This window comes from Onychostoma macrolepis, chromosome 22 (genome assembly GCF_012432095.1).
Source record: "Onychostoma macrolepis isolate SWU-2019 chromosome 22, ASM1243209v1, whole genome shotgun sequence".
NCBI lineage: Eukaryota > Metazoa > Chordata > Actinopteri > Cypriniformes > Cyprinidae > Onychostoma > Onychostoma macrolepis.
The window spans coordinates 12,571,041-12,583,442 of NC_081176.1; the positions used below are offsets into that span (position 1 = coordinate 12,571,041).

The 12,402-nt window shown below is 35.7% G+C and overlaps 1 protein-coding gene across 4 annotated transcripts in view; it reads left to right on the top strand.

Moving 5' to 3' along the window:
• LOC131530060 (uncharacterized) overlaps positions 1–12,402 on the top strand; it is a 175,737-nt gene that overhangs the window by 99,023 nt on the left and 64,312 nt on the right. For 2 of the 4 annotated variants that reach the window (XM_058760134.1, XM_058760131.1), the window contains exons 53-66: positions 1,252–1,422; positions 2,032–2,205; positions 3,246–3,416; positions 4,963–5,136; positions 5,367–5,537; positions 5,830–6,003; positions 6,149–6,313; positions 7,293–7,472; positions 7,639–7,809; positions 7,957–8,127; positions 8,384–8,557; positions 8,728–8,898; positions 9,041–9,214; positions 9,650–9,820. In XM_058760134.1, the coding sequence (XP_058616117.1) occupies positions 1,252–1,422; positions 2,032–2,205; positions 3,246–3,416; positions 4,963–5,136; positions 5,367–5,537; positions 5,830–6,003; positions 6,149–6,313; positions 7,293–7,472; positions 7,639–7,809; positions 7,957–8,127; positions 8,384–8,557; positions 8,728–8,898; positions 9,041–9,214; positions 9,650–9,820 (2,412 nt within the window). Of the gene's footprint in view, positions 1–1,251; positions 1,423–2,031; positions 2,206–3,245; positions 3,417–4,962; positions 5,137–5,366; positions 5,538–5,829; positions 6,004–6,148; positions 6,314–7,292; positions 7,473–7,638; positions 7,810–7,956; positions 8,128–8,383; positions 8,558–8,727; positions 8,899–9,040; positions 9,215–9,649; positions 9,821–12,012; positions 12,309–12,402 lie in introns of all 4 variants that reach the window. The other 2 variants (XR_009268306.1, XM_058760133.1) reach the window with 2 other exon arrangements.

Consider the following 12,402-nt stretch of genomic DNA (forward strand, 5'->3'; position numbering starts at 1 on the left):
ATCTTCCCACTCATTAAACTATGACAGGTCCTTTACTGCAAAAAAGACAGTCACTGCGACACTCTAAAGTGATGAAACTATGGTGATATGTACTTTTGTAAAACCATTTTTATAGGTTAATATGTAAATATGCATGCCCAGTAGCCGCAGTATCCCTTCTAGCCTTAACCACAAATCAGACAGGAGAGTAGATTTACTTCGGTGGACTTAAACTTGAAAAATGGTGTGTTCCTTGGTTGAAATAAAACACTTTCTGATGTTTATTCATGTTCATTTTTCTGTAAATATGAAAAGACGACTGGTTCACATGTTTGAACTGAGGCAATACAGTGATGTGTCACGGCACATTGAAGAGCCACAAAGCAGTATTTATTGTTCGAATTTCTTTAAAAATGACTCCGTTTAAAAGCTGAGGGTCCTGAGACCTTGTTTCATATCAAAAGTAACCTGCTCTGTCTTCTCTGTCGGTGAGTTGTCAATTTCCTCTTTACTCTGCGATGTATTTTTCACTGCATGAGAACATGAGTGTAGTGTGAGAGCGGCATTGCTTGTTGGTCATGGCAACAGTAACTTGTTGAAGTGTTGAAGCGACCCCAGTAACGTGATATTTAGCCCCTGGAATGCGACTTTTATCAAGGGGACTCGGCAAAAAAATGTGTATTTTACACCACCGGAACGCGATTTTTACCGGGAATTCCCACTGAAAAGCGATTGGGCTAGTTTTGAGTAGCAATTGGGCGGGTTTTGCTGAGAAAACCTGGCAACCCTGGATACAGGAGAAAACCAATCAGCTGAACCATATGATAATGATGTCATTAGGTCAGATTGAGTTGGACCTATCGGACTGCACCAACTTAGAGTTTCATGTCAGAACTCTGTATATATATAAACACACACACATGCACGGTTTACGGGGACTCTCCATTGGCGTAATGGTTTTTATACTGTACAAACTGTATTTTCAATCGCCCTACACCAACCCTACACCTAACCCTATCCCTTACAGGAAACTACTGGCAATTTTTGAATTTCACACAGCACCGTTTTGTATGTTTTTTAAGCCTTTTGTTTTACGGGGACACAGGAAGTGTCCTCATAAACCATGTTTACGTTGTAGTACCCATGTCATTATACACATTTGTGTCCTCGTAAACCATATATACCAGTACACACACACACACACACACACACACACATTACTTGGAAACTTGAAATTAATTGGAAAATGCAATGTTCAATTATTATTTTCAGGCTCAGTCAGTGTGATCTAACAGATGAAAGCTGTTCAGCTCTTGCTTCGGTTCTCAGTTCAGACTCCAGCAGTCTAAGGGATCTTGATCTGAGCAATAATAACCTACAGGATTCAGGAGTGAAGCTGCTCTCAGATGGACTGAAAGAGAACTGTAAACTGGAGAAACTCAGGTGAGTTGCTGTGTAACTCTGGGCCTTTTGTTTGTTTAAATATTTCATCAGTAAGTAATCATGTAAAAAGTGTGTGTGTGTGTGTGTGTGTGTGTGTGTGTGTTTGTTTACATAGAATGTATACGCATGTATAAGCATTATTTTTTATGTATAAGCTTTATTTACAATTGCAATTGCAGGAAGTAAATTTTTTCTCACCTGGATATTTTCACAATGCTGTAGTTCAATTTTCACAATGTATCATGTGAAAAAAATGTTGTAGTCATTCTGTAGTCAGAATTTTGTCCTGTTGCACTGGTTGTCATGACGATGGAAGTTTAGGTTTATGACTACTGCACATGAGAGCTCACTGACAGAACTAATCCAGTGCTGCAAATAAGTACAACAGCATTCCACCGAAAACATTCTGACATGAATGAAAAAAAAAGAATAACATGCTTTACTTGTTTGAAAAAGTAAATCAGTTCATTTGTTGTTAATTTAAAAAGCAATGCATTACTTTACTCATTGCTTGAAAAAAGTAATGTGACATACAATAAACATTCATTTCTTGAATTTCTAGAATAATTAATTAATCACATAAATGTTCTGTTTTCACCCTTGTTTTAGTCTTTCAAACTGCAGTATCACTGAAGAAGGTTATAAAGCTCTGGCTTCAGCTCTGAGATCAAACCCTTCACACCTGATAGAGCTGGATCTCACAGGAAATGATCCTGGACAATCAGGAGTGAAGCAGCTCAATGATTTACTACAGGATCCAAACTGTCAACTGAAGACACTGAGGTGAGATTACAATGTTCAGTGCATCAAGTGACCGACTGCTAAATTCAGAGTCAGACCTGATTTCACTCTTTGGCTGCCACTTAGCCAGAGACGAATGCGCTCAGTGTTTGGCACATATATCACAACTATGCAGTATTTTGAACCACATAATATTAATTTTAGGCTTCAGACATTTAGATACACATAAGTTCTAGCAAAAAATAAAAAAATAAATAAAACAAAAACAAAATATAAAATTTGTAAAATACACACTAAAGTCTATGGAATCAGCAATAATGATCCTTTCAACTATATTTTGATGTGTTTTATTAATATAATGTAGGTAACAAAGTTTATTCTATTCTTCTCACAGTTCACCAGCCACTTACTGTCACGTTAATACTCAGTTTGGATGTCGTTGTTTTAAGTTTGCACCATTTTCCTTAGTTTGTTGTCATGGTTGTTAATTGATTTGTCATTTGGCTCAGCTGTGTTCAGTTCATTATCACCAGTACTTGAGTTCTCTCAGTTTCTGTTCAGTGGGTCTGACCACGTTAATGCTTTGTAGATGTTACCTGTGTCTTCTATGGACTGAGTGCTATATTAAAAATACTACTGTTTAATTCATTGTCATTGTGTTTTCGAGTTTACTACAAACTGTGACACGTGTGTCTTTCACAAACTAATATGGCGGAACACATAGCCCGTTATAGATTAATTAATATGATCACTATAAATGTGTTTAAATAACCAAATACATTTACTAGCACATATTTGAGAATTGGAATATCAGATGTTTTGTAATATAGTTAACATGTTTGTGAATATTTTGAATATAAAAGGGAGAACTAAATAAATGTGATACATTACACATACAGAGCTATAGTTAATGCAGTCTGTCTTGTGACAAGTATGGCACGTCACCATGGAAACAATAAGACGACTAGAATATTTTAAACTTATGTGTGAAAGGGTTAATATTAGACTGTTAATAAAAAAGACTACTAGGGTTTTAAGCAATAAATTTTATACTTTTTTTCTCCCCATGTTCCCATCTACAGGTTTTTGGGTCCTGCTGCAGATGAAGCCTGTCGGTTTGTGACTGGAATTGTGGGTAAAAACCCGTTACTCCTGAGAGAACTGAATCTGAGTGGACGTGAACTAGGAGACACACGAGTGAATCAGATAGCTATTCTACTGCAGGATAAACACTGTAAACTCAACACACTGATGTGAGTATTGTACATTGTTTTATACTTTGCAGTGTACAGTACTGTATAAGTATCTTTAAAACAGAATACCACTTTATATTACATTTTGATAATTGTCATTGAATTTTTTTTTTTAAACTCTTATTTGTATAGAAAGCTATTAGGACTCAGACACTGCGTGCAGCTAAAATAAACCGCACAGTTGATGAAAACATCAACCATAGAAATTAACGAATGTGGCATAGAGGTTATGCAGCCTAAATGATTATTACATGATTATTGTTAAACATGAGGCTTAGTTTAAAGGGGTCATATGACGTTGCTAAAAAGAACATTATTTGGTGTATTTGGTGTAATGCAATGTGTTTATGCGGTTTAAGGTAAAAAAAAAACACATCATTTTCCACATACTGTACATTATTGTTGGTCCTCTATGCTCCGCCTTTCTGAAACAATTTTTACAAAGCCCATCGTTCTGAGAAGCGAGGCGTGCTCTGATTGGCCAGCTATCCAGTGAGTTGTGATTGGCCGAATACCTCAGTCGTGAGATGGAAATGTTACGCCCCTTACCATATTGTGATGCCATGTCCCGGCACGACGACACAAAAACAATAAAACCCATTATAAACAAGGCATTTGTTGCATTCAGTGGGGACATAATTACTGATTATAATGACTTATACTGTCTTTTTACGCGTTGCATTGCATCGCATCGCGCCACATAAATATTACCATTTCTGCATTTGTGATCGGAGAAACGACAAACAACAAGCACTACTCTACACTGCTCAAAACTCACGTTTGAATCGTCAGTGGCAAATTCTTTAAATAAGAAAAATACTGTGCAATATTCACAGTGAAATGAGTAAAAGAGAATTCACTTATCTTACAGTAGATGCTGATTTCAGATGCTTTCTGAAGCATGTTGCAATTGCATTCTTTATTCACAAGCTTTCAGGTGGCTCTGTGTGTGCACACACCTGAAGCATGTACAATACACTATATTTACATATTACACATTATGTATCAAAATGAATAACTTGGTGTGTATTCAGGTAAACACAGTCAGATATGTCTAAAGTGAGCATAAGCAGTTGGGAGAAAATCAGATAAATTAAATCTGAGCATTCAGTATTAAAATGACAGCAACCTAATATACCTGCTGCTCTTGACTGAAAAGCTTTTGTAGCATATTTAATTTATGCAATCCCCACAGTTTTATTTTATTTCATATTTAATGACGCCATTATTTTGTAGTATTTTGTACTTGAATAATAGGCTACATGAAAAAAAAAAACCTAATTTGCGTCTTTTTTCTGGTGTGTTTATTTGTCTTATTGCTTGTAGTTTGATTTTGCTTTTATCACAGATTGTTTACTTATTTACTTAATTGCTTAAGAAGTTTTTACTTGTATTAGGCTGGGTTTGTTGTGGCATTAAAATGCATGTTGTGTCAGAAGGGAGGCCCAATGTCTTTGGCTTTAAAAACCTTTCTGTTAATGAAGTTGTGTGTTGTGGCTATAATAAACCAAATAAATGTTCCTGTCTTTGTTTTCTTTCTCTGCAGGCTAAATAACAACAGTATTACAGAAAAAGGTTTTGCTGCTCTGACTTCAGTGTTTATGTCAAATCTTGCAAACCTGATAGAGCTGGATCTGAGTGGGAATAAACTAGGAAAGACTGGAATCGAGAAAATCTGTTCTTTGTTGAGAAATCCACAATGTATATTGAAGAAACTGAAGTGTGTAATTTTATTCATCTACATTTCTGCATTATAATATACATTAATAAATCTCAATTTGATTAGATTAACTGAAAAAATTAAGATAGCTATGGAGACTAAAATGAAAGATTAATTTTAGCTTTGAAATTTGTGTTTAAAGAGAACTTTAACTTATATGAAACTCAAATGAAGCAGGCGCTATTAATGCATTGGGTGTAGTACTTAACACATTTTTTATATATATTTAGACTTTCAGACTGCAGTATCACTGAAGAAGGTTATACAACTTTGACTTCATCTCTGAAATCAAACTCACACCTGATTGAGCTGGATCTCACAGGAAATTATCCTGGAAGATCAGGAGTGCAGGATCTCATTGATTTACTGCGGGGTGGATGCTGTAAATTAAAGACTGTCAGGTAATAAGAGCCTTTCAGTATTTCAAAATAAGCCAAAGACATATTCAGATGTGTGCAACTAGTTAAATGTGACAAATAAAGCCAATGCAGAATTAGAATGACTTAAAGAGGAATTTACTGAATTTCTATTAAGCAAAACTGGTAATATTTATCACAATTATGACTAACACATTCTACTCTTTACTATACTTTAATATTACACTGGACCATAAGGAGGATGGGAGCTGCAAAAGGCACAAAATTCTAACAAGATTATCTAATTTATATTTTCTAAATGTTCTGCTTCCTGTAGGTTTTTGAAGAGTTCAGCTGCACAGGAAGCGTGTGACTATCTGAGTCAAGTTCTTGGTACAAATCCATTAGTACTAACAGAACTGGATCTGAGTGAAGATAAATTAGGAGATCTGGATGGGGAGAAACTCTCTGCTCTTTTGATGGACTCTCATAGCAAACTGGAGAAATTGAAGTGAGTCAACAAGATTTATAGCTTTTGTTTTGTTCAGTATAAAGTATTGTACTGTCAGTCACATGTGAGCACATATGAAGGAACTGTTGATTTGATATGTGTTGAATATGTGATGAATAATAAATAATGCTGTTTTTGTGTTTAGGCTGAATAATTGTGAGCTGACAGAGAAAAGCTGTTCAGTTCTAGCTACTGTTCTCTCCTCCAAAACCATCCTGAAAGAGATGAACCTGAATAACAGCTGTCTGCTGGACTCAGGAGTCAGAGAGATCTGTGAGGGACTGAAAAAATCTAAGCTAAAGATATTGAAGTGAGTACATTTCAAATGTAATAATAAAAAATGACAATTAGAAATAAAATAAAATAAATGTAGCAAATAATTACAATTAAGTATAATTAATTACAATTATTTATATCAGCTGCCAGTAGTAACTGTAACAGAATTATTATTATCATCAACTAATCTGTTCAATGTATGGGTGAATACATTCAGTGTAATTTCAGTTCAACTCTAAAAAATGATTTTTGTGGCCACAGACAATAACTTTCTTTCAAGTATTAATGCAGTAGAGCATGTAACAAGATCGGCTTGTTAAAGGGACATTATCCGAGCAGTGACAGTCAGCAACCCACGTAATTTGTGCACACAATTTTATTAACTACACACTAACACACAACTAGTGTAAGCAAACAAACATACAATCACACATACTGTACATGGGGGAGGGGCACATGAGACTGAATGAATGAAACCATTAGAGAAACGGGATAAAGCTATGAAAAGGAGTCAGTTAACACCTGAGTGAAACCATCAACACCGTTTTCTGTAGATGGGGTCTACAGCTTATTCTAAACCTCTGTTTCATTTAGTTAAATGTATGATACTTGCATTGCCTTGCTCGTTGAATTAGTGTCTGGATGCAGTCTTGGATGAAAGTCTTGATGGTTCGATGGTGTTGGAATTGCAATCACGTTCTACCAGGTTTGAACAGTGACAAACTCCAAAGATGATATTCTGACTCGTGGTGGTTGAGAGAGTTTTCTCCCAGATGGGAAGTGAAGACATGGCTGTAGTCTATTAAAAAAAAAAAAAAAAAAAAAACTGAGGTGGTTTGCTTACATGTCTGTTTTTGTTTATCATATCTGATAATGTATTCAGCTCTGGTGTGATCTAGTTATATACTGTGACTCAGCATATTGTGCTGAGTCACAATTAATTAATTAATTTGAAACACAATGTTAAATTTAAATGTTAAAATTTATTTAAATTTAAGCCTTATTTTTTGTAGACTTTCAAACTGCTGTATCACAGAAGAAGGTTATAAAGCTTTGGCTTTAGCTCTAAAATCGAACTCAAACCTGATAGAGCTGGATCTCACAGGAAATGATCCAGGTGAATCAGGAGTGGAGCAGCTCAGTGATTCACAAAAGGGACGGTGGTTTTCATCAAAAACATTGAAAACACTGAGGTAAGTGTTAGGAAAATAGTAAAATGCAAATGTTTGTAGCTGGAAGAAAATTAAACCATCAAAAAAGCATATATAAAAGCTTTAAAATGACGGAAGACCCTTTAAAACAAGATTGCAATAAATCATTATATGGCAGGTAATGTCAGTGTACGTCTCCTGTGTCCAGGTTTTTGGGTCCTGTTGCAGATGAAGCCTGTCAGTATGTGACTGGAATTGTGGGTAAAAATCCGTTACTCCTGAGAGAACTGAATCTGAGTAAACATGAACTAGGAGACACAGGAGTGAATCAGATCGCTGCTCTACTGCAGGATAAACACTGTAAACTCAAAGCTCTTCAGTGAGTGTTGTTTTCATTTATTATTGTAGATTGATCTTAAATCAGGTGACAAAACAGTATTTCCCAGTGATTGATTTCTCAGAGACTGAATGTTGGCACCAGGTATTTTGTGTTTATAAATTCTCCTTCTCATGTTCATCATTTTAGGCTGCGTGATTGTGGTCTAACAGAGGAAAGCTGTTCAGCTCTCGCTACTGTCCTGAGATCAAACCCCAGTCTGAAAGAACTTGACATGAGCAACAATAATCTGCAGGACGCAGGAGTGAAGAAACTCCAGAATGGATTAGAAAATACAAACTGCACACTGCAGAAACTCAGGTGAGCTCAGTAAATATTGTTTGATTTTAATCATAACATACTCTTTTGAGCAAAGTTAAAATTACTATAGAAACAGGAAACAGAAAGAAACAAGAAAAACATGCCTTTGTCAAACAATGCATTTTTCTTTACTAATAAGGGAAAGTATATTTTATGATTTTATGATATAAAACTGTTTTAAGTTATGTTTTTATTTTTACTTTACTTACTTTACTTTATTGTTTATTTTTAAACCTTTATTTTTATTTTAAACCAGACTTTCAGACTGCAGTATCACTGAAGAAGGTTATAAAGCTCTGGCTTCAGCTCTGAGATCAAACCCTTCACACCTGATAGAGCTGGATCTCACAGGAAATGATCCTGGACAATCAGGAGTGAAGCAGCTCAATGATTTACTACAGGATCCAAACTATCAACTGAAGACACTGAGGTGAGAGATAATTAAATAATACAAAATAAATTATATGCAGGCACATTATTAACAAACATCATTTCACTAATTCAATATTCTGCACAATTTGTTGTTGCATCAGAATTCAAGTGATTTCAAGATAAACAAATACTGCCTTCTGATTTCCTATTTCATCTTCCCATCTGCAGGTTTTTGGGTCCTGCTGCAGATGAAGCCTGTCAGTATGTGACTGGAATTGTGGGTAAAAACCCGTTACTCCTGAGAGAGCTGAATCTGAGTTTACATGAACTAGGAGACACACGAGTGAATCAGATCGCTGCTCTACTGCAGGATAAACACTGTAAACTCAACACACTGACGTGAGAATTTATCATGGTTTAATACTTTACAATAACTTTAACTGGTTTGGGCTAAAACTATCATTGTTGTTCAGTAGAGAAGGTTTTGAAATAAATTTAATACTGTTTCCTATCTTTATTTATTTTATTTTTTTCTCTTCAGGCTGAATAATAACAGTATTACAGCAGAAGGTTGTGCTGCTCTGACTTCAGCAATTAATTCAAATCCTTCAAACCTGATAGAGCTGGATCTGAGTGGAAATAAACTACAGAACTCAGAAATGAAGAAGTTCTGTTCTCTGTTGGAAAATACACAATTCAGATTAGAGAAACTAAAGTGTGTAATTTTATTTAACTACACTTCTGCATTTTAGACTGCATGCTAGATTTAAATTGGATTAATAAATGTCCATTTGATTAGGTTAATTATCATGAAAAATTACTAATTAAATTGCTTTATGATTTTCATAATTATAATGTGTTGGTGATTTTTAAATATTGTATTTCAATGTTGGCATGGCTTTCACTGTATACACATATTTTAGCTTAGAAAATGAAATAATTTCTCATGGTTATTATTTATGAAACACGGTATACTGAAATAATCAACAAATTAATCATTTTCCAAAATAAACATTAGTTTCATACCTATTTTTTAATTGTAAATTTTTAAATACCGTAAGCAATCAGATGAACCATACATTGGTTTAGACCTAATATAAGCATTAAGTACTTTGTTTATGAATGTTATCTCTTGTGTTCAATATTTTAGGCTGTGTGATTGTGGTCTAACAGAGGAAAGCTGTTCAGCTCTCGCTACAGTCCTGAGATCAAACCCCTGTCTAAAAGAGCTTGACATGAGCAACAATAATCTGCAGAATTCAGGAGTGAAGAAACTCCAGAACGGATTAGAAAATACAAACTGCACACTGAAGAAACTCAGGTAAAAGGGTTAAGTGAATATTTATTAGATTTTAATTATTTGAATAGTTATTAACATTCTTTTTACTTCACACATTTTTACATTTAACAAAAGAGATAGATGTTTCTTGTTACTCATAAAAAAGCAAGTAATACATATTATTAATTATTTATATAAGATAATAATCAGATCAAATTAATCCCATAACTATTTTAAGTTACTTGTTAAACCCGCACAATCTTAAAGTGGTCATATTACATTGCTAAAAAGAACATTATTTGGTGTATTTGGTGTAATGCAATGTGTTTATGCGGTTTAAGGTTCAAAAAACGCATTATTTTCCACATACTGTACATTACTGTTGCTCCTCTATGCTCCACCTTTCTGAAACGTGCCGATTTTTACAAAGCTCATCGTTCTGAGAAGCGAGGCGTGCTCTGATTGGCCAGCTATCCAGTGCGTTGTGATTGGCCGAATAGCTCAAGCGTGAGACGGAAATGTTACGCCCCTTACTGTATTGTGATGCCGTGTCCCGGCACAACGAAACAAAAACAATAAAACCCATTATAAATGAGGCATTTGTTGCATCCAGTGGGGACACAATTACTGATTATAATGACTTATACTGTCTTTTTACGCGTTGCGTTGCATCGCATCACATCGCGCCACATAAATATTACCATTTCTGCATTTGTGATCGGAGAAACGACAAACAACAAGCACTACTCTACACTGCTCAAAACTCACGTTTGAATCGTCAGTGGCAAATTCTTTAAATAAGAAAAATACTGTGCAATATTCACAGTGAAATGAGTAAAAGAGAATTCACTTATCTTACAGTAGATGCTGATTTCAGATGCTTTCTGAAGCATGTTGCAATTGCATTCTTTATTCACAAGCTTTCAGGTGGCTCTGTGTGTGCACACACCTGAAGCATGTACAATACACTATATTTACATATTACACATTATGTATCAAAATGAATAACTTGGTGTGTATTCAGGTAAACACAGTCAGATATGTCTAAAGTGAGCATAAGCAGTTGGGAGAAAATCAGATAATGTGTCACGTTGCATTTGTCTGCATGTCTGCATTTGTGATCAGAGAAACGTCAAACAACAAGCACTACTTTACACAGCTCAAAACTCGCGTTTGAATCGTCAGTAGGAAATTCTTTAAATATGAAAATGTACTTACAGGCTATGAGTAAGAAGCGTCAGACTGTCCTTGCAAAGTTGGAATTGCCCCCACTTTATAGAAACAGCCTTTGTGCACAGCTAGCATTGTAGGCTACTCTTCCAGGTTCAGGAAATAGTCCTCCGTAAAATGCGCTGCAAACACTCTAATATTTGGGTTGAACTGTTCTGGAACAGTGTTGTAAACACAACTTAACCACTGATTTCTAGTTGTGTCCTCTTTTGGAAGCCCAAACAAAGTACTTTCACTTTCACAACGAAACACAGCATCTCCAGGACATGGCGCCAGCGGCAGCAACAATACTACAGCGAGAATAAAAGTCCCGCCCTCTTTCTTTGCATATACATTTGGGCGGTGTTTTGCAAATCTCCCCACACCGTGACGTAGACATGTGGGGGCGTGTTTGAATGAGCCATTTTAGAGGGGTGTGGTCGAGTCTTAACTTTTATAAAGAATATCTCTTTGGTTTTGAGACTTTAGTCTTTGCAACTTCAGGGATCTTATCTATGCACAAACAGCTTGTAACACTCCAAAGAGAAAGGAAAACTTGAAATTGCATCATATTTGATTAAAACTTTAAAAATTAACCCCCTGGGGTCGACAAACGCATATATGTGTTTTGAGGCAGATTTTCCTGATAAGGCCGAAATGAGCTTGAATTACTCTGCCATTTTTGATCGTACAGATAAGAGCAATACACCATTCGAATCTGTAAGGGGTCTACTTTTATTTGTATACACTCATAATAACAACTAAACTTTGTGCTTTTGAAGAATAAAGAAAGCAAACAGGGTGCACTCTCTGTCTTCTCTGTCTCCGCGAACTGCTTTTTGAAACACTTCACTAAAATGAACTGTAACTCAGCAAAGACTTCACACAGAGACATAAGAAATATATCTATAGAAAGCTTGAAATGAAGTAAGTCTTACCGAAAACAAATATTCTGTGATAAAGTAATCCGTATGAAACCAAGGACATGTCCAGTTTTTCCATCTGGTCTCATTATCTCTAATTAGGTCACGCCCACGCGCTGCTCGCGCTATTGTTATTACAAATCTCCACGCGAGCCACGCGGCATGTAAACGCCCACACCACCATAAACAGAGCAGCAACGCGTTCATCTTGGATACTTTTCAGTTTTGGAAGAACACGCTGAGAGGAAAAAGAGTTATATTTACCTCAGAAACACGCTGAGAGGAAAAAGCCTTGTATTTACTGCCAGAAGATGCGCTGAGAGGAAAAAGCTTTGTTTAGCTCACAAACAGAGCGCGAGCGCAGCTGGAGCCGCGGAGGAGGAGATACTTTATACCGAGTAAGTAATGTTTCTTATTGGCATTCGATAATGTGTTGAACGCAATTAATAGTTGAACTTTTCCCAAACTATAACTCCAGAATAAAATGTGTAA